The sequence below is a fragment of the Tetrao urogallus genome (genome assembly GCF_951394365.1).
Source record: "Tetrao urogallus genome assembly, chromosome: Z".
NCBI lineage: Eukaryota > Metazoa > Chordata > Aves > Galliformes > Phasianidae > Tetrao > Tetrao urogallus.
In genome coordinates this window covers 41,747,155-41,773,031 of record NC_136816.1, presented here as the reverse complement: position 1 = coordinate 41,773,031, position 25,877 = coordinate 41,747,155, and the positions used below count along the sequence as shown (strand labels likewise).

The 25,877-nt window shown below is 38.5% G+C and overlaps 1 protein-coding gene across 1 annotated transcript in view; it reads left to right on the top strand.

The window, feature by feature from the left end:
* ADAMTSL1 (ADAMTS like 1) overlaps positions 1 to 25,877 on the top strand; it is a gene marked incomplete at both ends in the record, with an annotated part of 386,370 nt that overhangs the window by 315,116 nt on the left and 45,377 nt on the right. Inside the window, 3 exons of the mRNA XM_079548266.1 lie at positions 3,037 to 3,338; positions 7,046 to 7,175; positions 23,051 to 23,261. Coding sequence (XP_079404392.1) covers positions 3,037 to 3,338; positions 7,046 to 7,175; positions 23,051 to 23,261 — 643 coding nt within the window. The remainder of the gene's footprint in view (positions 1 to 3,036; positions 3,339 to 7,045; positions 7,176 to 23,050; positions 23,262 to 25,877) is intronic.

The window sequence follows — 25,877 nt, the reverse complement described above, 5'->3', positions numbered from 1 at the left end:
GGTCATCTAGTCCAACCACCTGGTTCTGTTCTTCCAACTTTCACTTCATTTGGTAATATTCTCTCTAAAATGGGAGCAAAACACTCCTCCTTGAAATATTCTGCAGAGCCCTCAGAAATTGAAAATGCTGCATTTTTCCATCAGGGAGGAAGCCTTGTTGTACAGAGGACAGAAGTTCATTTTTCATGCTATAATAACATGCTAGTCATTGGGAAGTATGTTAAGAGCTATAAAATACACCAAGTAATCTCTTCAAGGCAAGAGTCATCATTTTATTTCTTATTTGTACTGCCATGAGCACAGACAGCTCTGGCTGACAGCTATCACTGTAACACTACAGCAACCAGTTATTGAGACTGTCTTGTTTATTATGCCTGTTATTACAAGGATCGGTACCAAAGCAGGATTTCATTAAACAATGTACAATGACATCTGAAGCACCTGCATCATTTTCTGTTTTCTAAAATTCTTGTTTTTCAGCAAACCTAATCCACCACTTCAGTTTTCAGAGAAGGATGCAGAAAAGCACAGTACTGTGCAGTGCAAGATACACAGTATGCAGAATGAATAACTTAAAGCCTATGGAATTGTCTGTTTATCATTCACATACTTTTTAAGTTCTGTGCTCACCATTTGGCAACATTTATCATTAATAACTACACAAAAATATCTGAAAACCTTCACAATTTCCTGGTTTGGGGGAAAATTCAGAACCAGTGTGTATTTATACTATACATTCATATCACATAAGTGTTCATATCTAATGAGAACTATATGGAGGTTTGGGGTTTTGGGGTTTTTTTCCCCCTTCTTCTCTGCTTTCAAATCTTTTGCTTCTACTAGTTCCTCCTGTGCTTTAACAGCCAGCAATAATATTTGAATTAAATTATCTTTCCAAATTTATTACTTAAAATATGTAAATTGGGCCTAGAAATCTGAACAAAATACACTGTCCTGAAGATACTCAAGTGCCCTCATTACAAGTTGCAGACAAGGGTAAAATAAGATAATGTGTGGTATTTGTAGATCAAGTCTCATTTTAAAAAGAATACAGTCAGCTCTATTGATGTTCTTGCTTCTCTTTTGTTTCCTTTGTCTTTTGCTCCTGTGTTTGTATGGGTGATATGTGTAAGACATGTAAATATTCTGAGTATGTAAAGTATCTCTCCCTTTCTAATCAAGTAATTTTAATGCCTGGCAAGCTATAATACCTTTTGGTTTGGAATACAACAGCTCTTCAACAGAGAAAATCTACACAACAATCCAAAATGCAAGAAATGCAGCTTTTGAAGAAAATATCTGCAGTGTGTTTATCTGGTTAGGATTTTTTGCATCTTAGTTTGTCAGGTCAAGAAGCTGTACAATTAAATTAATCAAACTAAGTTACAGCAGTAGTGTAGTCTTAGTCAAAATAGCACGTGGCCTACCTGTGCTATTAAAAACTATAATCCTTTTAAAATTAAAAATGGCCATCTTTGAAACAAAACCATCTTTACTTACCATTTATAAGATAAAATGTCTTAGAGCATGGAAATGGAATAAAAAGCATCATTTGTTTCTCAGAGGCTTTAATCCAGAAATAAATCTTATAGTCTTTGCAATAACATTATAAGATTATAGTAATATACACAATTTCCATTCTATTACTTCCTGTATATAGCTGAATAGTGCTAGCAGTGAATATTAAGAAGATGTTATGAATAACCACAAAAAAGTGGGTAGCAAAATACACAGTGTCTGCCCTAGGAGACCAAGCTGCTGCAGTCAGGGATCCTGCTAGATATATACTGAGAGGATACCACAGTTTTTGGTTTTTCACTCAGTAAAGTGAAGGTTCTGTTGTCAACTAGAGAGCAGTAGCTTTGGGGAAATAAAAGTGCATACAAAAACTTTAGAAACTGCTGATCACAAAACTAAATTTCCGTTTTATCCCTATCAGGCTGTGCATGGCATTGTCAAGGTAAGAAATGAGCTTTTGTGATAGCTGCAAGCAGGCCTACTCTCTAGAAGAAATGTGTGCCTTCTGCTCTGGATAAAATTGCCAAAGTTTGTTGTGGGCTGTCTTAATTAAAACCAAAATGAGAGGAATACTCTCAGTGGCACCCGAGATTTTGATCAAAAATACATCCTGTAAATTCCGATTTATTTGATAAAGTTAGCTAATGCATTTATTTAGGTGTTGAACCACCTGGGTTCCTGTCAGGCAGTTGACCCTATTTGACCCTAATAAATATTCTTCATTAGAATAGCGCTGATTTTTGAATGTAGAAAAGTGACCATGCAGAAAAAATGTAGAAATTATTTCACAGAGAGTAACAGCACATACAAACAAAAAAATAAGAACCCACAGAATTTGGTCTATTGTGCATAGTGTAAGATGGCTCTAAGTTGTTTGGTTCAAGTATGTATAGATATTCTGAAGACAAAATCTGGGATAAGTAATGGTTCCTTATCAGAGGGATTACAGCCAGAGAAAATTGGGAAATAAAATGTGCTGGGGACCGCAAAAAAAAAAAAAAAAAAAAAAAAAAAAAAAAAAAAAAAAAAAAAGGTAAAGAAATGGAGGGCTTTTATCTTTTTATGGCTTTAAATTAAAACAGTTTCCACAGCATGGGAACAGTGGTTGAAATTACTTTCCATAGAGTACTATGTACTGTTTTTTAATAACGTAAGTGCAGAGTCAACTAAGGGAAAGAGGTTGAATCCTAAAAAAGCCAGTAGCTAGTAGGATTAGGATGCACATCAGAAGTTTGCAGGATTATTTGCACTGAGAGTTTTTAGGATGAACATAGGGTATATGTTTTCTTCTGTGGATATAAAGTACTCCAGAATTTACTGAGAATCTTTCTACTGTTACTACTGAGTTGTTACCAACTCAACTCATACGCCATCGCTTTTACGTGTATTTCATAATAGCACCATGATAAGGTGAAGTTACTTCATTGAATAGACTTGTCTTGGACAGATTTATGCTACTTTTTCATGGCTGGCTGTGTCTGGACATTGCTTAACTTGCATTCACTCTTCTCCTCACAGGTTTATTCCTGAGGCTTGGTCCTCCTGTAGTGTCACCTGTGGAGTGGGCAGCCAGGTGCGGCTTGTGAAATGTCAAGTGCTTCTGTCTTTCTCTCAGTCTGTGGCTGACTTGCCCATTGATGAATGTGAAGGTCCCAAACCTGTGTCTCAGAGAGCCTGTTACAGTGGTCCCTGCAATGGTGAAGCAGCTGAATATACCCCTGAAGAAACGGATCAGCTGTATGGTAGATTGCAGGAATTCGATGAGCTCTATGACTGGGAATATGAGGGCTTCACTGAGTGTTCAGAGTCTTGTGGAGGAGGTAAGTGCAATGTTTTAGTGATGCGTGTGCTTTCCCTCTTCAAGCGTGTGTTTTGTTGCGAACACTGATGGACTTGCTGCTTTGCTACATCTATGTGGAAAGCTTGTCTGAAAACTGTAAAATTCTCTTTGCACAACCTATTTTTTACTCAGGACTTTCAGGCTCCCTTTTCAGATCAACACTTAGAACAATTGGTGTGCTCGTATCTCTGTTTTCCGGTATCATCTGGTCTCACAGAATGTGCTTACACAAAAAACAGCTGAATGTTACAGTGGTCTCGTGATACAGGCAGGAATCAAATGTCAGTTTTAGTTTTTATTTCTTGGCTTCTGCTTTGCAAGTATAAATATGTGGAAACAAATGGTGCTACCATAGCAGATGCATTTGGTTATTGATATTTTAAGGGCTCAGCTGATTCCTGAACTCTTGTCATTAAGTGCCACTAGCTCTGATCCTCCTGCTGAAGATAACATATGGTAAAAAGTACTAATGGTGTGATTGCCTGAAGCTAGCAGCTTGGCACTTGGAGCATCTCAAAGTTAATTAAGGTTGCAGGTTCTACATATTATAAAATATTAATACACAGTTCCCTGATATTCTTTTTTATTAATTGCTTTTTCTAGCTAGTCCTGAAAAATATGCTTCCTCCAGTTTTTTTTGTTGTTGTTGTTTTTGTTTTTTTAATTAAGCCTAGATTTCTACAACTGCTGTCTTTTTACATGAGAAGTTTCTGGATATTAAAAAAAAAAAAAAAATTACTGTAGATAAATGCAGAATACATATTATAAAACTGGAAGCCACTTAGTAATTCATGAATGCTGAATAGATAGCTCTGTAATCACTTACAGGCTTAAAGAAAACAACAACAACAACAAAATGAATAGAAAATAATGCAAAGGCTTTCTGAGTTTATTTTTATCTTGCTGATGGTAGTGTTAAGAGCAGTTCTCAAAGAGTTGTCATACAATTACCCCAATTGCTTTGATTCCTACATAGAAAATAATAGATGTTAATCTTTGCTAAGTGGTGATGAGCACTGACTATACAGTAGCACTTGTCATGAAATGAGTATACTAATGACATTAATGATTTGCCACATTTGCCTTGTGAGTACTGAAACATGTATAACTTCTAGGAATATTCTCTTGAATTTAAGTCATTTATTTGAACACAGTGATTATGTGCATATTTTTAAAATACATTTCACATAGGCTGAACTAACAGAGACATTTTTCTTTATAAACTCAATCTTTCAATTCTCAGCAAAAATTGGTAGCTTTTGTTTTTCTGATGTCAACTCCAAAAGTTCCAGATTAGCAGATGCTAAGTCTGATACTTCTGTAGTGAAGGTGCAAGACAGGTCAAACTAATTTTATTGTTTTGGGAGTCTCAAGAGAAGAAATTGGATAGATGCAGAAGTAACCTTTCACCTCATAGAGGTAGCAACCAGAAGGAATTAGTCATTTAGTCTGCTGTTAGTGGGTGCATATTCCAGGGCTGTCATCAAATATTATGTAACAGTTATTTTATTTTGGTAGATATAAACACAGAAAAATCTCAGTTGATGGTATTTTGAACGTGAACTTAAACTGCTTACATTCGTGTCCCACCCTTATACCCTTTTGTATTGCAATTTTCCATTCAGAACTGGTTTCTTATTTCAAGGAAAGCAATTTTGAAGAGGACAGCTCTTGTTCTAATAATGTTGTGCAGTAAATAGTGCTTAGAACTCATTTACTTGAATGAGAAGCAAAATTTATGAAGTTCACACACTTATTTAATAAAGATAACAGAAGTTCTGACAGATAATAGACAGTCCATATAGTCTTTAAAGATTCAGTGATCCATTTGTTGATTTAAAGCTTGTAGCCAACCACTGCACTGTCCAATCAAAAACAGAGGGACAGATGTAAAAATTATTTGGAGTGTGTTTTTTTCCTGCTGGAGCAAGCTAGAGTATATTTAAGTCATTAGCCTGAACTGTTCAAGCCAGGAATCTCTGGCAATACCCAATCTAGACACTACAGATTATCTAAATTCAGGGGGAGCCTTTTTCTTCAATACCAAGGCTGACAAGATTATAGTTTATAATGGAATCTTTAAAATGTAAAAAGTTACAAGAATCTCTGAAAGATAATTCTATTTAGCAGAGTAGAATGCCAGTATAAAAGACCAGAACTGTTGAAAATACAGTCAGAGATCATGTATGTGGCAGGAATAATTATGGGTAATATAAGTTCTGGGCAAGTTGTATACTAAAAGCTGAAAACGGTATTATCAGAGCTTGGCTATGTGAGCTTGGTAACGCAAAGTCATCTGGTTTGGATGGAGAAATGGAAGAAAAGCTGAATTCAAGACCATCACTTTGGAATAGTCAGCTCTAAAACAGGCAAATGTGCTGAGATAATTTGATAATTATTGGTCAGCAGCTCATTAGTAACACACTTCAGAGACGAGAAATTGAAGCTGTGGAAATACGATTTAAAAATTCTGATCTGAAAAAACAGAATCTCGTACATAAGAGGTGGTAAGTTAGCCTTACCTCTAGCAGACACAATGAAGTCACCAGTATGTGTAGGACTCAACGGTTTCTTTCCACGCAGGTAAAAAAAGTACTTTCCAAGGTTTCACTGTATCTGGACTACCTGTTCTTTTCCTTTGTCTTTTTCAGTTTGACCTTGCTGTGAGGCTGCACAGGTGATCACTGCAAAGCAGAAAGCAGTGACTTCAAAACAGTGTCATATCTGACTGAGCTGCAATACTTTGGTCCTGTTGAGTAATATGATATCACTGTTTTCATGATGTGCTCTGGCATTAGAAATGGCAAAAGGTGTGGACAGCTCTATTATATTATTCTCAGAGCTCTTGGACTTTCTTCCTATTTTTTTTTCACCATTTTGACTTCAAAAGATTCTAAGATATTCTGAAAAACTTAATGTTGATTTTAAAAGAGATAGTGCATTTATGAGTTCAACTGATCTTTTCCTAAATCAGGAAATTGGGGTGAATGTAAAGAGCACATTTCCATCTTGCATGTGATCCAAAGCATCTTAATATGCCTATCTTACTCTCAGGAACAATAAGACAGAGTACCTGGTATGTGCAAGCGTACGTCTTCTGAGTTATAGCCTATTCACCAAATCTTCCAGCTTCTCTCTCATTCCCCACAGCTACCTCTCTCATATCCCAGCTCTCAGATATACCTGGCAGTTTTGCATCTCCAGTGTAGTAGCTAGCCTGTGGAGGCAGAAAAGCAGCCAAGACCTGAAATTGCTTTGTTTTACATTTGCAATTAAAGTAATCTTACAGTTACTTGAAACATAGCATGGTAGTGTCAGGGCCTTCTTCACACCCTTGCCTACCATGCTGCACTCCCAATGAACAGAGGAGTCACTGAAGTGCACTGGTCGTTTCTTTGTCCAGGCAAGATAAAGGGTGAATGAACCTATGGAGTTTTTACTGCTGTCAAGACATCCAATGAAGCTGAGAGCAAAAGCAACTAAAAGCTCAGCATCCCATGCGGAGTTCTGATTAGGCCATCTCTACAGAGACTGGGAAACAAGATACAAAAGAAAGCAATGTGTGACTGTGTCTGGAAAATTGCGAAAGTAACAACAGAGAGGGAAAAATGAGCAGTGGGGCTCTCTCTCCCTTGGATGTCCTCTCTGTGCTGGGAGCTGGCTGTGACTGTGCATTACTGTGTGCAGGTGTCCAGGAGGCTGTGGTGACCTGCCTGAACAAGCAAACCAGGGAGACTGCAGATGAGACTCAGTGTGTAATAAGCCGCCGTCCTCCACAGCTGCTGAAAGCCTGTAGTCTGGACCCCTGCCCTCCAAGGTATGCTTCCTGTATCTTATCACCAGGTGTGTACGTTTGGGGAATGTAGGAGAAGTATGGTTATTGGTGGAGCTGGAAAACTAATCTGCAAAGTCTCCATGAAACTAAAGCACTCAAGAAGGTCCATCTGACCTAGATGGTCATCATGAATGACCTAGATGACCTAGAATGCTTGGCTCTGGTCATTAATGAAAAACTGGAACATGCAAGCACAATGTGTAGATAAGAGCCTGAGATGCTCTCTAGGTTTTAGTACTGCAGACTGGGATATCTGGGCTCAGCAGATCAGTTTAACTCCCTCAGGATTCTTTGTGGTGGGCATAAAGTGAGAAAAGGTAATAAAGGTGAGAAAGACTGAATAATGCAGTTCAGTCCCCTGTGGCCATGAAGGCTGTGTAATGTTGTTAGCCTAGGTGAGGATATCCAGGCTGGAGGCCTTCAGTTCTACTTGGACCTCGGATAGTGGATTTTGAGAATTCCATGGAAATAGCAAAAAAATTACCCAAGTGTGAGGTAACTGTAGTCTGGTATGTTGTCCAGAACCATTTAAACTATGCTGTTCCAAAAAAAAAAAAAAAAAAAAAAAAAAAAAAAAAAAAAACAAAAAAAAAAGCCAGTAATTAAATAAGCTGTGACCCCAAACCAAATGGCCTTTCAGTCTGGAGGCATGGACTGCCTCACACATGCTCTTTCTCAGATTACAGGGGCTTGCAGCCTCTTCAGGCCTTAGAATTATTAACTGGGAAGTGCAAAGCAGCGGTGAAAACAAAGGGCAAATTTCAGACTGCTTGCATATTCAGGTCCTGCTGCCAGATATTTTATGGATTAGCTTAACTTTACTCAGAGTCAAAAAAAAAGTTTAGGGACATTTCTGCAATTTCCACTTTCACAGAAGGCTTTCACAACCTGTTCCTTCCAGATCTCAGATTGCTTCCACAATCCTTACCCTAAAAATAGCAATTCTTTGTCTGCAAAGATCCACATCTGTACCTTCTACAACAGAAAATAGCTGTCATGAGGTTCCCCTGGTTTATTTAAGTAGAACGAGGGCTGTCAGATCTTGAAAATATACTGCATACATATTGTCTTTATTCCCAGCTGCACACAGGTGCATTTACTCTCTTGTAGTAGAGTGACAGATTTGAAAGAGGCTTATTTATAACTTTGGACTGTTTAAAAAAAAGTCAGTGTTGTCCAGGTGATATTTTTTTCTTAGACTACATATTGGTGTCTGTATGTATTCTTTTTAGGAAAACAGGTTATTTCAAAGTGTATCATTATGTGGACTAGTAGACTTTGCTACACAGAGACTGCTGAATCAAATATGGCCAGCATCCAAGAATGATAAGAGACAAAAATAATTGTTTAATTGGGTGGGAAGTATTTGAATACAGTACAAGCGTAGACACATATTTTGATATAATTCACAAAACCATTACAAAAGTTACTTAGCAGGATACGGCAACCCTGAGTTGGTTAAATTGTCTGTGTTGCTGGTGCTAAAACATAAGCAAAAACTATCTTTGTAGTTGTAAATCTGTAACTGACAGGCAGCAATGTCAATTGAATGAGAGTGCATGGTGACAGACTGACCATCCATCAGTTCTGGCTTGGAAAATAAATATGTACTGTTTAAAAAAGAAGAGAAAAAAGATACATTGACATAAGCTAGTACTTTGGTGATTTCTGTTACAAAAGTCTTTTGAGAATTTTGATGAGTGTTTGCTGAATTATTCTGAGTGTTACTCCATACCATTGTGATAATCATGCTACTGGCATAGGGGTAGTTTAAAACTGCCTTGGATATGTGGTTTACCTCTCCAACTACAGGGTGATTGTGATGAGGATCATGACATGGAGCAATAGCTAAAGCAGGATGAGGAATAAAGGGGGCATAGATTAAGAAGCTTTCAGTTACGCCTAGGGTTGCAACTGAGAAAAGGAGAAAAAGCTCCATTTCTAGTATATGCAAATCCTGTCCTGCAGACCCCTAAGTCTGAAAGAAATTGCCTGTCTGCAGGCAGCAAATCAGCATGTGATCTCCAAAATGGTTCTTCTGGTAAGAGCTAAAAATTAAGATTGCAGACCACAGGCAGTGTGACTAATAGAAAGGGAGGCAAGAAGAAAGGTTGATGTGTTTCCATGTAGCTCCTGGCAAGTCTGCAACCTTCTGAAGTTCTATATATACCAATAGCACTGCATTAAATGCAATTGCATATTAATACTCATTAAGCCAATAGCATTTAGTATATAAAAATTATTGCTTTATAGCTATTAATTAAAATAATCTTAGGGTTTCTAAAGAGACGAAGTGAAAAGAAAACAGATTTTAGGATTTTCCTCTTTGTTTAAATCATAAGAAGGTGCTTCAGGATCCTAATTCAGGAAATCCTGATCTGGAAATCAGGCAGAAATTTAGGCTAAAATCCTGTTCTTATGAATGTTGATGAAGATACTGCTATTGACTGACAAGTCCATATCTTGAGATGTAGCTTAGATCCCTGTCACAGAAATTCCCAAAATGTGATCTGTGAACCACTGATACTTCACAGAGCTTTTGCTGATGGCTTATAGAAAGAGATGGCAGGTCTCAGAGTGTTGGCTCTTCCCTCTGTTTTCCAGCTGCTAAACTACATTAACTAAAATATAAGCTAAAAATATAAAAAAAACCCACACTTTCCTAAAATGGCTGCGATATGTAAGTGACTGTTGGGGCATGCAGTTGTTGCATGTAGGGGAGGCAGTGTGCTGAAAAGGCAACTGTTGTGGTGAAGAATGCCATAGAAGACAAGGCACAGTTGTCCATACCATGAGAAAAAGCTCAGAAATCTTGCTCAAGGGAACAAAAATTCCTTCCTAGTTTATTTAGAGAAAGTGGCACTTCTGAACCAGAACAACAGGACGTACTGAACCAGAACATTAAATTCTGTGGCTAGAATTTAATACAATTCAAGACTTCATCTTGTTTAAAAGTGAGAACATTAAAAACTGGATCCCCCAAGCTTAAAATTGCTTCAGTTGGAAATATTTTTGCTTATATGGGGTATTCTTCATATCCTCTAAGATTTAGCTCTGTAAGCCTTTCCTGGTCAACAATTCCTTGTGTTAGTTTAATAAGCAAAAGCATTGAACAACAGAAACTAATCACACTTTCTTAAGTATAAGAATGTTCATACCTCAAGACAGATAACATATGAGTAACCAGTGAAGAGTAATGATTTCTTTTTTATTGTTTTTATCATTCTTTTTGGACACTTAGGATGAATTATGCTAAACAGATCTTCACTGTTACTGTTCTTTTTGCTCCACACTGAGAACAAAAGTGTGTAGACTAAAAGACTTGAATACTCACTTAATGTTTCACTTTGATAACATTCTGTGATATCCTTGTCTTCTTTAATTCCTAATTGTTCTAGACCCTCCTGGAACAAAATATGCTAAAAAACTACAATATATTGACAATATTTTGCATTTATAAAAACTGAAACATGAGTGCAGGTTTAGCACCTGAGATATTATACACTTTATAATTTCCATTGAAATTCTGGCTTAGTATCTTAACACATTTCTGTTCTGACTGAACAGAGACAGAAAAACTAAACTGCAGAAGTCTGTGATCAGATATTTACAGCTATATATAGTCAGCAAAGTCTCATGCCCTATATTTTTTTAGAAGTTTTCCTAAACCAGGATGAGTTTCATACAAAAATTGGAAGACTTCATTTATATACAGACCCGAAAGTAGCTGAACTTCCTGTGGTTTCAGACTTTACTGAGAGGTTTTTGTGTTTTGCTTCATGAACAATGGCAGAAAACGATGGTTCTCTTTTCTCCTGGAAAACACTGAAGCAGAATGTCCCATTCCATACTGAACAGAAAAATAGTGAAGCACCTTGAAGCTGATTCCTAAGTTAATAACTGAACACAGTAAGCATAAAATTCCACCTTAATTAATTGGTATAGGCTTGTTTGATATTGCTAAAAATATGTACATAGTCTGATTCAATGTATTAGGAGATTCAGAGTGATTTCTCCCAGAAGGAGAAGAAATAAGACATTTTAATTCAGTCATTCAAAGAATCACAGAGTGGTTTAGGTTAGAAGGGGCCTTAAAGATTATCTAATTCCAACCCAATTGCCATGGGTAGGGTTTCCCCTCACAACATCAGGCTGCCCAAGGCCCCCTCCAACCTGGCCTTGAACACTTGCAGGGATGGGGCATCCACAGCTTCTGTGGACAAACAGTTCCTCCGTGCCCTCTGAGTCACTTAATTTGTGTCATTCAAAGTATACCACTTTCAGAATTATATAGTAATACTTAGGCAGAGCACAGTCTTTCTAGGATTTAATGCAGAATAAATATTCAAGGTCTAGAAGTTTCTTCTTTCAGCTCTAAAATGAAAGGGTAGGTCCATCAATTTTGCTAATTGATATATTAGCATTCTAAATCACTCTGAAAAGAACCAGAAAAACTCTGTTGCAATGTTAGTTTTACTATTTTCAACAATAAATTGACTCGAGTCCAAAGAGTGACTTTTCTTCAGCATCCACAACCCAAAATTCAGAGGTGGTCATCATCTAATCAGATATAATTGCTCTTATTTATAACAGCATCAATATGAGCAGCTCTGGGTGAGCCAAATGACCTACCAAAGGGGGGAATGAGAATGCTGTAATTGTGTTATTAATTATAACTGCTCAATAACTTGGTCAATGCATGTTGAAAGGATTTAGTAAACATGTATGGAGGAGTGAAGAGAGAAGCTAAGCAATGAAAGCCAGATGGTTGAAAATGGAGGAAATTCCAGGCAATTTCTAAAGCTTTGTTCTTGCATATTTTCAAAACTGAACTTATATTCCTTTGGAACAAAGAGCAGCTGAATGCTAAAGAACTGATAAATAGAAGAAAAAGCAGATGGTTCTAGGAGGAATAGCACAATATTTCACCCCAGCACTCTCCCTCTACTTCTTCAAGTCTCTGTATTTAGCCAGGCAACTCAAATACATCTGAGTGGTCCTAATATCTGATTGAAGGGTTAAAATATGTGAGGCTGGGCTTGAGCTCATTGCACGGTATTTTAGTTTTCTTTTCTTTTTTTTCCCTTTGCATCTGCTTGTTTTGTTTTTGTTTAATAAATTACCAGTTATTATTTGAATGTTTCTTTGAAGAATGCAGTATTTCCCATCTGTCTTGTTCTACTTCTCAGATGAAATCAAACTACAAAGGAGAAAAAAATCAACATGTTTTTCTGTTCATTTGGAGATGGGAGGCATTAGGTTGCTGGTAGGTCAAACGTGGTGCAAGATATGCTCCCATCCAAAATATGAAATTAATTCAATATGTGTGGAAGGGATGAAGTTTTCTCTAATCCCTTGGAGGTGACCTCTGTGTGTGGTAGCGTGTCACATGCGTATGTGTTTTGCATCACTTTGCATCAAATATTAGAGCATCTCTGTCTAGTTCATGAAAAAGATTACAAGATTTACAAGTCATTAGGTTAACTGATACTGCAGTATAGCCTTACTGGCAGGAGATATCAATCCCTCTTTTGCTGGAGTCTTTTCTCAGAGGTGTAAGTTAAACTTGGCATTAGCGAGGCAGTGCTAGTGTTACTGTCTTTCTTCTTGCCACTAAGAAATTTTCAATCTTTCACAGACTCCTGACTTTTTTTTTCCAGTGAGGTGTATTTGAGTCTATTTTGAACTGAAGTGTATTGAGAATGTATTTTATAGCCTCTTGAAAAGTAGTCCAGAGAACCCTCTGGGATCTGCAGTCTGCAACTTGAACCATTGACACAGTAGGTTGGAGGATCAGACATAAGTAATACGCTGCTGAACATGACAGGTAAACCTTTATTTGAAGCCTTAAGGTCAAGAAGCAGCTTAAATGGAAGTTAGTTAGAGAATCATAATTGCACTGTTAAGGCTTGCTTTGCTAAAGACAATGCAGTACAAAGACATCTAAACATGCTGCTGTTCTGAGATCACATTCTGTAATGCTGTGCCTGCATCACCTGCACACCTACTCTGCACTACTGTGGTAGCTCCCAAGACATAAAACATATTAATATGACCTGAAAACATTTGTGTTTTCCCTACTTTTTTTTTTTTTTTAATTTTCTTTTTTTTAACTCTTCCTTTTGTACACTCTGTAGTTGTTAAGAGATCATCCAAGATGTTCTTGATAGGCCACCATTCTCTGCACTGTCTGGATGCATTGGCTGTGGTGGAGCAATAACTGCATGTTCCTTGATGTCTCTCACTCAGCAGTTGCAGTGAAGTCCCCAACTGGGCCCACAGGGAGTTCCTCTTTTCAGCACCTCCTCAGCACATTTAAACATGAAGAATGAAGGAACTTACCAGTTGTTAGGATCAGCAGAATCACTCTGGAGTCTCCATCACAATTTTTTCTCAAATTCAGTTCATTCATTAGATAGGGCTTCATTCATAGGTGTTTTCCTCCATTTTAGCTCATAAAATATTAGACTGCAACTTTAAATATTTAGTTACTTATCATGTTTATTTCTTACACTGAAGAGCTTTGAGACCAATTTATCAATTTCTGTTTTAAGTTTATTTTCTTCATAAAGTTGAAGAGCAGCAGTAAACAGATTTTTCTTTGACTATGAGAATAAAATTCTTTTAAGAACTAAGGGACAGTGACCCATGATGGTATTATCTGACCCTCTGTAGTTTGTGAGCCAGATATTTCTAGCAATGAGTTCTTGTACCAAGTTAAAATAAAGCACAGTATAACTGATCACACTATTAACAACTATTCTTGGATGCACACATGCAAATACATATGCACCTTCATTCTCACCCTCATGCACTTATGCTGTATGTTCAAGTAAAACTGGGTGATATTAATCCTCAGCAAGTTTGCAGATGACACTAAGCTGGGTGGTGCAGTTGATAGAACAGAAGGAAGGAATGCCACTGAGAGGGACCTTGACAAACTCTAAAGTTAGGCCCATGTGAACTTAATTAGATTCAACAAGGCCAAGAGCGAGGTGTTTCACTTGGATCGGGGTAATTTCAGATGCATGTACAGACAGAGAGAACTTGAGAGTAGGCCTGCTGAGAAAGATTTAGGGTCCTGGTAGGTGAAAAACTTAATGTGTGCTTGCAGTGTGGGCTTGCAGCCCAGACTTCCAATGGTACCCTGAGCTACATCAAAAGAGGGAAGGCCAACAAAGCAAGGAAGATGACTGTCCCTCTCTGCTCTGCCCTTGTGAGGCCTCATCTGGAGTACTGTGCAAAGTCCAGGGTCCTCAGCAGAGGAAAGATATGTAACTTTTGGAGAGAGAATCCAGAGGAGGACTAGGAAGATGATGAGATGGCTGGAGCTGGGCTTGTGGGTTCAGTCTGGAGAAATCTGTGGGGAGACATCATTATGGCCTTCCAATTTTTGAAAGGGATTATACATTCGAAGATTATAAACAGGAGGGAAATCAACTTTTTACATGGGTGGATAGTGATAGGACAAGAGGAATGGTTTTAAACTAAAGGAGGGAAAATTTTAATGGAGGGAAAATTTAAATTAGACATTAGGGAAATTTTTCACTGACAGGGTAGTGAGGTGCTTGCACAGGTTGCCTGGAGATGTTGTGGATGTCCATCCCTGAAAGTTTTCAAGGCCAGGTTCGATGGGGCTCTGGGCAGTCTGCTCTAATGCTGGACCTACTGGCTGGCAGTCCTGCCTACAGTAGGGGGGTTGGAACTTGCTGATACTGGAGGTCCCTTACAAGTCAAGCCATTCTATGATTCAGTGAATGAAAAATCACACTTCTTACTCAGTGTCCTACATAGCTTCAATTTTCTTCAACACAAAGCTCCTGGTGATAGGTTTGCCAAGTTGGTACGTTGTTGAGTTGAAGCACAATTTGATGATGGCCTTCCACAGGCTTTTTATATTCTGCTTTGTGATAAGATGAGCTCTAAGCCATTGTAGGGACCGAGTTCCACAAAGAACTGTTTCCCCTCTTTTTTATTCCTGGCATTGTTAGTTTTCTGGTTGTAGTCACCTTAATGCAGACCACTTCTTCCCACCTTTCTCTTTAGCGCAAATTATAATTTAGTTATTTGCTGCCACTTGATATTTCTCAATGCATTAATTAAATGTGCTCTCATTTCTGCATTTCAGATATTTATTTCTAATTTTTAGTTTGTTCTGTAAATGTATTCTCAGTGTTACTAAGAGTATTAATTCACTGTCTCAACTGCAGGATTTCGCTCACAAGAGTAAGTTTTTCCCAAGAGTGAAGATAAAGGGCAGGTCTTTAACTCTTGAACCAAATACGTAGATAAGTCAAATGTTCTGAGAGATAATAGTCAGGATTAATTTCTTCACTGTAGCATTATCTTGCAAAATTAGCCACAAGGTCTTATAGATAGATTATTTTTACTGTGCAACATCACCTCCTTTAGAAAAGGAAGAAATGAAGAGAAATGAATTTACATACTGTATCAGTTTCTGAGGAATGCACAACACTTTTTAACCAATAAATATTTAATGATGAAAAGATCAGTTGTATAAAATAAGGATTAAATGGCCTTATCTCTTGAAAATGAACTACACAATTCTGTGTGATAGTGATACATCAGCAAATATTCAGACTTGAAATAAACAAAGGAGCCATTTTCATTTAACGTTCAATTTGGAGTGAATTAAATACTTTTAGAAGGAGCGAGACTGATTAAACAAAATGTTGTTTCTCCCAGCTAGGTCTGTCATATGCAATAGCAGAGCAAGCTGTCCTATCGTGTTCTTGAAAATCTTTATCTTCAGTTAAGTGATCCTAATTCCTATTAACTTCCTGACCTCTCTGCTATCACTGATGGTCTCAGCGATGGAATAGAGTATGTGTGATGTATATTTATCTATTAGAAACACACCCTTAGCAATTAGGATGCATTAGAATGCACCTTCAGCGGATTTGCTGCTAATATGAAACTGGGAGGAGTGGCTGAAGCACCAGAAGACTGTGTTGTCTTTAACAAAGGCTGGACAGGCTTGAAAGTTGGGCAGAGAGAAAACTAATGAGGTTTGACAAGGGCAAATGTAGACTCCTACACCTGGGAAGTAGTAACTAGCTATAGGTTAGGGGCTGACTTGCTAGGAACCAGGTCTGCAAAGAAGAATCTGGGTGTTCTGGTGGACAACAGGTTGGCCATGAGCTAGCAGTGTGTCCCTGCGGCCAAGAAGGCCAATGGGATCCTGGGGCGCATTAAAAAGAGTGTGGCCAGCAGGATGAGGGAGATAATCCTTCCCATCTACTCCTCTATGGTGAGGCCACATCCGGAGTATTGGGTCCTGTTCTGTTCTCCCCAGCAAAGGAAAACAGCAGTCTCTTAGAGAGAGTCCAGAGGAGGGCTGGAAAGATGAGAAACTCTAATGAGTATCTCCCTTATGAGGAAAGCTGAGAGACCTGGGACAGTTTGGCCTGCAGAAGAGAAGACTGAGAGGGGATCTTATCAACGCTTAGAAAGATCTGAAGAGTGGATGTTGAGACAGTGGGGTCAGGATCTTTTTGGTGGTGCCCAGTGGCAGGATAAGGGGCAAGTGGCACAAACTGAAACATGGGGAGTTCCATTTCAACTTGTATTGTGAGGCTGACAGAACACTGGAACGGGCTGGCCAGAGAGGTTCTGTGATCTCCTTCTCTGGAGATATTCAGAACCTCCCTGGATGCTTTCCTGCACAATGTAGTATAGGGAACCTCTTTGAGCAGGGGTTGGACTAGATGATCTCCAGAGGTCCTTTCCAATGGCTACAATTCTGTGATTCTGTGTCTTGGCTTCAGACTTGCAAAGTCTTAACAATACTTTGTGTTCTCTTTGGTTTAATCCCTGTTAACTGCTAAGGCCCTAGCTGTGTAACAGGGATGATCTCTTTGGCTTTATCTACTGCCTAGAACAATGGGACGGGAGCTTCTAGCCATTAGTGCATTACAAACAATAACAGTGACAGTGTACTGTTTCCTTCGTTCTGAAAGAATTATTCACCTGTGTGGAAAGAGGTTTGTGCTTATTGAACTTGCAGAACCTGCCTGAATACAGATGTTCCTCAGTGAATGACGACAGGGTGGCAGCTGTGTATTCACATGCAACAGACTAAGTCAATCGCATGCCACGTCAATAATGGCTTCTCGTCACATCTCAACTTGTGTATCCTACATTGGACAGCAAGAACTCTAATTGGAGCACATTATTTCTCCCTTTCTTCACTGCTTTTATCTGGAGCTCTGTCTGTGGTAAAGCTTCCATACAAAAGTATAAAAAGCTTTCTTGAGACTCCCTTAGTAGATTTTTTGGGGGTTGAGTAAGTATACTCAGTGTCAGCTCTTAAATACTATCTAGAAAATGAACTTAAACTTTGGGCAGCAGAGCGAGTTAGTGTTAATCCTGGATAGGAAGAATTGTTTCCTGTGCGGCTATAGGATTGCGATGAGGACTTCAAGGTCAGTTTCTGGCTTTATAGTCATTCTAGTTTTAAAGAAAGGGGTCTAAAAGGTAAGAATTTAACGATAGCTTATTTTTCATTCAGCTGTTAAATCACTTACTGTAAAATCAGATTCCTCCTTTGAAGTGAAGTGTGAGATTGAAAACCTCCACCTGGACATTAAAACATGGATCTATGTCTCTAGGAAGTAATTTACTCACTTTCATGACTCAGTCTGTAATTAGAGAAAACATACAAACGCATGCAAATTATGCACATATCTCAGAGGAAGTGTGAGATTTAACTAATATTTGAAAAAGGAAGTGCTTGATTCAGTTAATAAATAACTGAAGGAAATAAAGGAAATTAAAATTAAAAGGCAAAGTATTTTTTAATTAGGAGCAGCAACAGAAAAATAAAGTCACAGAATTATAGAATTGATCAGGTTGGAATAGACCTTAAAGATCAGCAAGTCCAACCACGGCCTAACCATACTACCCTAACTCTAACAACCAACTGCTAAATCGTGTCCCTGAGCACCACATCCAAATGGTTTTTAAATACATCCAGGGATGGTGACTCAACCACTTCCCTAGGGAGCCCATTCCAGTGCTTAACAACACCTTCTGTAAATAAGTGACACTTAGTTGTTGTTCAGGGCTAGTGTGACAAAATCCTGTAGTTTTATTTTCAGTATTTCTAGTACAATAAGGGATCAGAACTGTTCTGTGCAACAGGCAGGGAAAGATTCAAAGAATCTCTGTGTTCAGAGAAGAGAAAGATGTTTTTCTTCAAGAGGACACTTTTCACTTGCAAGTGAAAGTAATCCATTAGAAGAGGAGCCCATGCAGTCAACACACTTAAGCAGATCAAAGGCCCAATGAAAGTGCTCTGGGAGACAACAGAAGTGGCCTGCATTCACTCTGTAGACTTATCTGTATTAATGAATATTGCAGCTCATTATAGCTGAAATTGGGTGGGAGCCAGTATTTGTATAACAGAGCCAAATGGAGGAAAATAGAGGAGGAACTCAGAGGTCAATGAAGAGTAGAGAATGAAGTATGCAACAATACTGCAAATGGCAATTTTGGTTGCATTAGTAATTTTCTGATATACTTCAAGTAACAGATATATATTCTTAACAGTAAACAACTCTTGCTATCTCTTGAGCTGAAGGAGAGACTGTCTGCCATTAGATCAGGTCAACAAAGAAGATTGGTGGTTTTACACCAGTACTCTGAGCAGTGGGAGGCTGTTCTGTGGGAGGTTGAACAGTGGGAAGCTGTCCAGTGGGACTTTGGAGGGACTACAGCAGACACAGAATGTGTGAAATGTGTGAACCACAGAGGAACATGAAAGATAACTTCAAGTAAGTGAATTCATTCAGCAGAGCGCTGAGAGATTAGCAGACGTACTGGGTATAGAAAAGTATCTCACAAGAGAATTTCACTTTGTGTGGTAATTGAAACACTGAGATAAATGACAGCAGTGGCCATCTTTGATACAGCTACATTGACCAGATCAGGCCTGATAGACAAATGAGTTGGGTTTTGGCTCATATTTAGATTTGGGCTCGTGCTCAGAGCAGTGACTTCTTACAGGAAGGTTGATCAGTGTTTAATGTAAAATACATCAGATCTGTCCTCTGTAATCCCTTTGAAAAATGAAGACAGGAAACTGTTGTAGAGCAGAATATATAATAAAAAGGGGGAAGTCCGGTTAAGAAGTAATTCAGGAAGATCTGAGGAATGGGACAGAAATTGCACACATAAATTGCACTCATAATGGCAGACTATGAATAAGTAGTATAGGAAGGAACACACATTTTCAGAACCACAGTGGAGTGCGGTATAATATCCCTTGCCCTTCACCAAAGTAATGCAAAATAATATGCATTTTCATGAATAAATTCTACTCTCAGTCTACAAAGCACTCTCACTCTCTGCTTTCTGTTGTGAAGAAGCAGGGGGAGAGGTTAATACTCTGCTGCCCAGGCCAGAGTTGCTTTGTGCCCAATCTTCTGCGGCTCTATTCTCCATGGTCCTGCATTTTGGTCACAACAAACCCAGGCAACCCTACAGTCTTGGGAAGGAGTGGTTGGAAAGCTGCCTGATGGAAAGGGACCTTGGAGTACTGCTGGACAGTGAGTTGAATATGAGCCAGCAGTGTGCCCAGGTGGCCAAGAAGGCCAGTGACATCCTGGCTTGCATCAGGAATGGTGTGGTGAGCAGGACTAGGGAAGTCATCCTGCCCCTGTACTCAGCCTCACCTCGAGTACTGTGTTCAGTTTTGGGCACCTCAGTACAGAAGGGACATTGAGGTGCTGGAGCAGGTCCAGAGAAGGGCAACAAGGCTTATGAAAGACTTGGAGAATGTGCCCTACAAGGAGAGACTGAAAGAAATGGGCCTGTTTAGACTGGGGAAAAGAAGGCTTGGAACCTGCTGATCCTTGAGGTCCCTTCCAACCGAAGCCATTCTATGATTCTGTGATTTTTGACTGGGCAAACGGCAAGAATGAAGATTTTTCCTGAAGTCTATACCTTAACAACAGCCACAGTCAGTTCACAGAGGTTCCAATTCTACTTGCATGACCTTTTTTCTTGGAACTTGTTCACCTTTTGAAGTATAGGATTATATTCTGTTTGAATTTTAATTCTGACATTGGGAACTGCATGCAGAATATCATGTTATTATTCTTTTTTGTATGCCATATCCATTGGAAGAATTAGTTCAGTAAAACAAACGAAAAACCCCAAACCCACCAAAAACAAACAAAAAAACAATAACAGCAACAAGAACAATGACTAGAACAGAAGAGCATGCAAATAATGACTGTGTGAAATGAAAGATGAATTATTTGAGCTCCCATTTCATACCACTCTGCATCTCATAACACTCTACAAATAAAACTATCACTCTACAAATAAAACTTATTACATAAAGACTGTATTTAAAAATGGATTATTATCTTCTACCATACAAGTAGATCTAGAAGTACTGGTACTAATACTGTCTTACCCATTTTAGAAGGTAGTGCAATCAATCGCCTTTAGCTATTATAAAATAATCCTACAACCCTGTAACTCTATTCTGTAGGGTCATAGCTGATCTTTTCTGTATTTTTCTAGGGCTGTGTAGTTTTGCCAACCATGTGCAACACCTGTGAGTTCGGTTATTTGAATATCTCTGTGTCACTTGGCACATCCCTACTCTACTTTCTATGCTTTGCTTTGTATCTGTGAAACTCCATAAAAGTCAAGGTAAGAGGGAATTTGACCCCACGTTCCCTGAGCACAAGGACTGTCCTATTAAGAGCAGTTGCAAGGGGTTGTGAACAAACTGATATAAATGATAGGGCAACAAGTGTAACCCACAGCAGAAAACTAAAACATTATGAAAAAAAAAATCCTTTCTCTTTAATGAAACAAAGCATTTCTTCCTAGAAAAGGAAACACTCTCTTCTACAGAAACTAAGATCTCCAAAGAGTGTACGCAGACTACTAGCCACTGAGATGTGAACTGCAAACAGAAACGTGCTCTTATACCAACTCATTAGCAAACAATGTGTTGCTGGAGGCAACATCTATTACCATCACTTGAATACATGAAACTTTGGCAATTACCCATGTATGAAAATAGATTCTGAAATAAGAAAATGCTTTCCTTTCAGCACCTACTCAAATATCTTAGTTTAGATTGTGCTGAAACTAAAGGGTAGCTGATATCCACATTAATTCTGACTGACAATTTTATGGGAAAATCTGGGAAGACCTCTCCTCCAAGATCATTCATATGGAGAACATATTCTAGATTAGCCAAATTGGCTGCCAGATGTCTGGAAAAGTGGCCATGGAAACTTCTAGCTTGGTATGCAGGGTTTGTTCATTGTTAGAAAGGGTTAAACACTTTTTTGTGCTAAAAGCACAATAGTGCTGTGGCACTTAAGGAAGAGAGGGTAAGTTTCACTACCAAGGCTGTTTTTGAGACCAGAGTGTCGTTATTGCATAATGCTAATGCTCAGAGCACATCCTGTCATACAATAAAATCAGACAATGTAATCAGCAGATGGAGCACAGAAGGGGAATAATGTGGCTTTTTGGTCCATTTGCATTATCATCTAGTAAGGAAGAAGTTATTTCTTACCTACAAACTTCTCCATTTGTTCAAATTTATTAAAAAAAAAATCCATGTTAGTTATGTGACAGTAGGTTATTAGGTGTTTTTCCCTAAAGTATTTACTAACATGGTATATCTGAAACATGCTGAACTTCTGACTGTAGACTGTCAGAGTTTTTCCCCTTAACTCTTTTGCAGATTCTGCTTCATGTTGCTGACAAATTTCATAATTTTCATTCATTGTCTATCCCTATCCTGCTTGGAGCCTGAGGGTGTCTTTCATCATAATCACTCTTTTTAGTTTCTGCCTAGTTTTACTTTGTTCAAGGGCATGTTCACTGAGCCTTCCTTATCCTGAATGTTTAGTTTACTTCCCCAGCAGTTTTGGTGACATCATGCAGGAAGGGAAGCTATTCTTCAGGATTAGAGAAAGTGTCAGTATCTGCCTTTTGTACTTTCATTCTGGATGTGGGAGTATGCCCATGTCAGTCTACTGTTTTGTCTAAAGTTGATGGGAAGACTATTCTCTTTTTTGTTCTCTCTGAAAATAGGATTTCTTTGTGAATGTGTTCTTTGTATCTCTGAATTGCCTTCTAGTAGAGTACAAAAGAGAGACCTGACACTTCAAGCAATTTTCAATGTGTCAGTGACAGAATTAATGAGTATTTTCAGTACAGCTCAGAACTTAGAAATCTAGCTTTAATGTGATGAACACTGAAATTCAGGCATCAGCAACTCTGTTGATGCAGGATTTGTGCAGCTAGGACAGAAGGGTTGACTCAGTAACAGCTTTTTACTTAGAAATTTAAGAAGGTCTTGCTGCTATTCTGTTGCATCTCTCAAGGCCTTATCTCTCCTTACCTCCCCAGCAGGGGAAAATCTGTCTGGAGCCCCACATCTAGATCTTCTGGAAGAAATTGCTGCTCAGGAATTCACCAGTCCTCTCATAAATGTCGCTACTAGGGTTTTTGTCTTTTGCCTAAAGACAGAAAAGAACCATTAAATCAAGTCCATTCACTCTTGAAATACATTAGCCAGGCTCTGGCTCATCAAAGACTTTTAATTTAGGACACAAAACTAATCTTGCAGTATTACAGACTTAAAGTCCAAGGGCTTTTGACAAAACTAAAATGCAGGGGAACAGTTAATATTCTTTTTAACCTCATCCAGCAGCTACCAGAAGGTTCACCTTGGTCAAAGAAGGAGGAATCTCTTTCATGCACTGCTTCTTCACTCCATCTCCTATTATAAAAAGATAGAAGATCAAGGTTACATTATTTTGCGCTGAAGTTTTTCTCTCCTGACCCCTTCACAGATGGGAAATTGGGAAATGGAACACCTGCAGTCTTACGTGTGGGGTCGGATTGCAGACACGAGATGTCTTCTGTTCTCACCTACTATCAAGAGAAAGTAACGAGACTGTGATTTTAGCAGATGAATTGTGCCATAAACCTAAGCCATCGCTTGTGCAAGCCTGTAATCGCTTTGACTGCCCGCCCTCCTGGTATACTACAGAATGGCAAGAGGTAAGAATGTATGAGGTAATCTCATTAATTACTGTCAAAAGCAGTCACTGAATGCATTATCAGTGAGTTGTTTTGCATTAGCCTATCAAGAAAATTCATTTTCTGTGCTGATAAACTAGTTAAAAAATTAGAAGTGTGTCTTTTTGCTTTTCAGTGAAAACTAAATCAAGGTTTTAATTGGCAAATAATGATTGTTGCTACTTCTGAAGCAAAATTAAGTGATAACATTTAATAGCTGATCATAGATACCAGATGTGTTCTGTGATTAATGTGATTAATGGTCAGCTGGATTTGGATGAGTAATGCCAGGATTTCTAAAAATACACAGCTACAGGGATCAGGAAGGAGAGAATCTCTAGATCTTGCTGACTATTCCTTTTATTCTCATATAATTTATTTTAGAGCAATAATCTCTCCTCATCCCTCAAAGTCACAAATGAATGTTGGGTACTTCACTTTATGAAATTCATTCCTTATTACACTATTACTGAAAATTCCTATCTACACAGTGGATGTGCACAAAGCTCTTCACTAGGCAGCCTGAAATGAATTTATTTGCTGCCATTTGGTTGCAAAAGAAAACACTTAAGCAATTCAAAAGACCTAAGGGTGTTTATGTTGGATATAATCTTCATAGGAAGAAATTACTCTGTCCTGCAGAAGAGAAACAAGGGAAAAATCACTGCACAGAGGAGGTATAAGCAAAAGGCTTATTTAAACCTTCAATTCAACTGGTGTAAAGATTCATTCCCTTCTATCAGAAAACCACGAGCACTTGGCACTGTATTTACATGTGACTCCCAGTCTCCATCTATAAAATCTACCATTAACTGAGCAGCCAGGGAGATGTTAATGTAATAACCTAATGAAGCTGTTAAGTTTGTGAAACTGGACTTCACAGGAGACCTCTGGATTTGGGCCATCCCAGCAACCAAAATTTATGCCAGCCTGATGTTCTGTCAAAGCTAGATGACTAGCCTATGGTGTTAGTCCATTGTTTAAAACAATTGAGCAATATTTCTTGCTTTATTGCTAATTTGTCTACCAATATTCACATACACATATTTGCTTAGTTGTACTTTTAAATATTACTAGACTTTACTCACACATAAATGCTGCATTTCTAAATAGCAAGTCATTTTTTACTAACGCATAACAAAATAAAGATATACTGTTAGGTGTGCCTTTGTTTGTTAAAAAGCCTGTAGTTGGCGGCAGTCCTTAGAGAAAACAGTTTTCTGCAAGTTTATTTGAACAGTCAGAAGAAACATTCATTATAGTACACTGAAAAATTGATGCTCTGCTAAAAATGGCCATTGGCTGTAGGCCAGTCTGGAATGTACTAAAATAGCTTCTGCGAGGAATATTTCCAGATAGGCTTTTTTTTCAGGATTTGAATGTCTTCCTCAGCAGCGTAAACATACACATGTCTGCCTGTCTAAAGCAATGTTTGAGGCTTATTTTATATTTTCTTGGGGACTCTCAAATAACCAGCCTTTTTGCAGGAGATGTAGCAGATCTTAGGAGCCCAATTAAATATAAAGGCTTTAACAAACATATCAAGCAGGAATTAAATTAGACAGTTCAGGTTGCATTTCATGCGTTCACTGCTGACTTCTCTGGACTGGGTGAAGACAGAGGATCTGTACTGCAGTTCACTGCTGTGGCTTAACAAAGGCCACGTTATAGCTCCTCTGCACTTTCTTCCACAGGCTTTGCAGGATGCTCAGCTCTTTAGATAGTACCTCACCATACGGGTACTGAATATTTCTTGTGATTAACTTTCATTAGGAGAAAATGGCATAAACAGTGCAATTCTGGACTGAAAATAGTCATCTGCCTCTGACAGGAAGAATATAGAGCAAGAAAATGCATCAAAACGAATTTCCATCCTCTCATTTTCTTAAAGGTCTTCTGTTTTCTTTCTCTGCACCACCACCTTCTGTACTGTAATTTCCACCCTGTAACAAGACCAGGCCTGGAAGTTCTGTCAAACAAGTTTCCCATGGATTACCTCCATGTGAAAATCTGCATCATCAGGACAGTGCATTGCACTGTATGATTATTACAACCACTTGGCCCCTGGGACAAGCCAGGAACATCTCTGGATGTTGATAGCCAAGACTTGACCTGGAGGTGAACTCTGGCTGTACAGCAGGCATACCAAGCCAGGAGGCTGCTGAAGAGGCCTGCAAACCCTGTACCTGCAGATCTAGCTAAGAACTCCCATTGCCCTGGGTCCCTGAAAGATGTTTCTACATGTGTGGAGGGTCGTGCAGGAGGTGCTTTCTCATAATACGAAAGGTCCAATGAAGCTTCACAGACAATAGAAAGCAACATCTGTTCTCCTCATGGCACAGATTGAAGACATTTATTTGGTCTCATCTATGGAGCTCATCCTTCTTCTCCAAGCACTCTCTCAAAATAGATTTAAAGCAAACAAATAAACAGGAGATTAAAACTGCAATACACAGCATTTTCTCTTCTAAGGCTCATTATGCTTGTTGAGGAAGGATTCTTAGAATTAAATGCCTTTAAAAGCCCTAGTGTTTCTGGCAGATAAACACAGGATAATTATCAGTGTAGTAACATTCCAAGTGATTTTTAAAATATCTC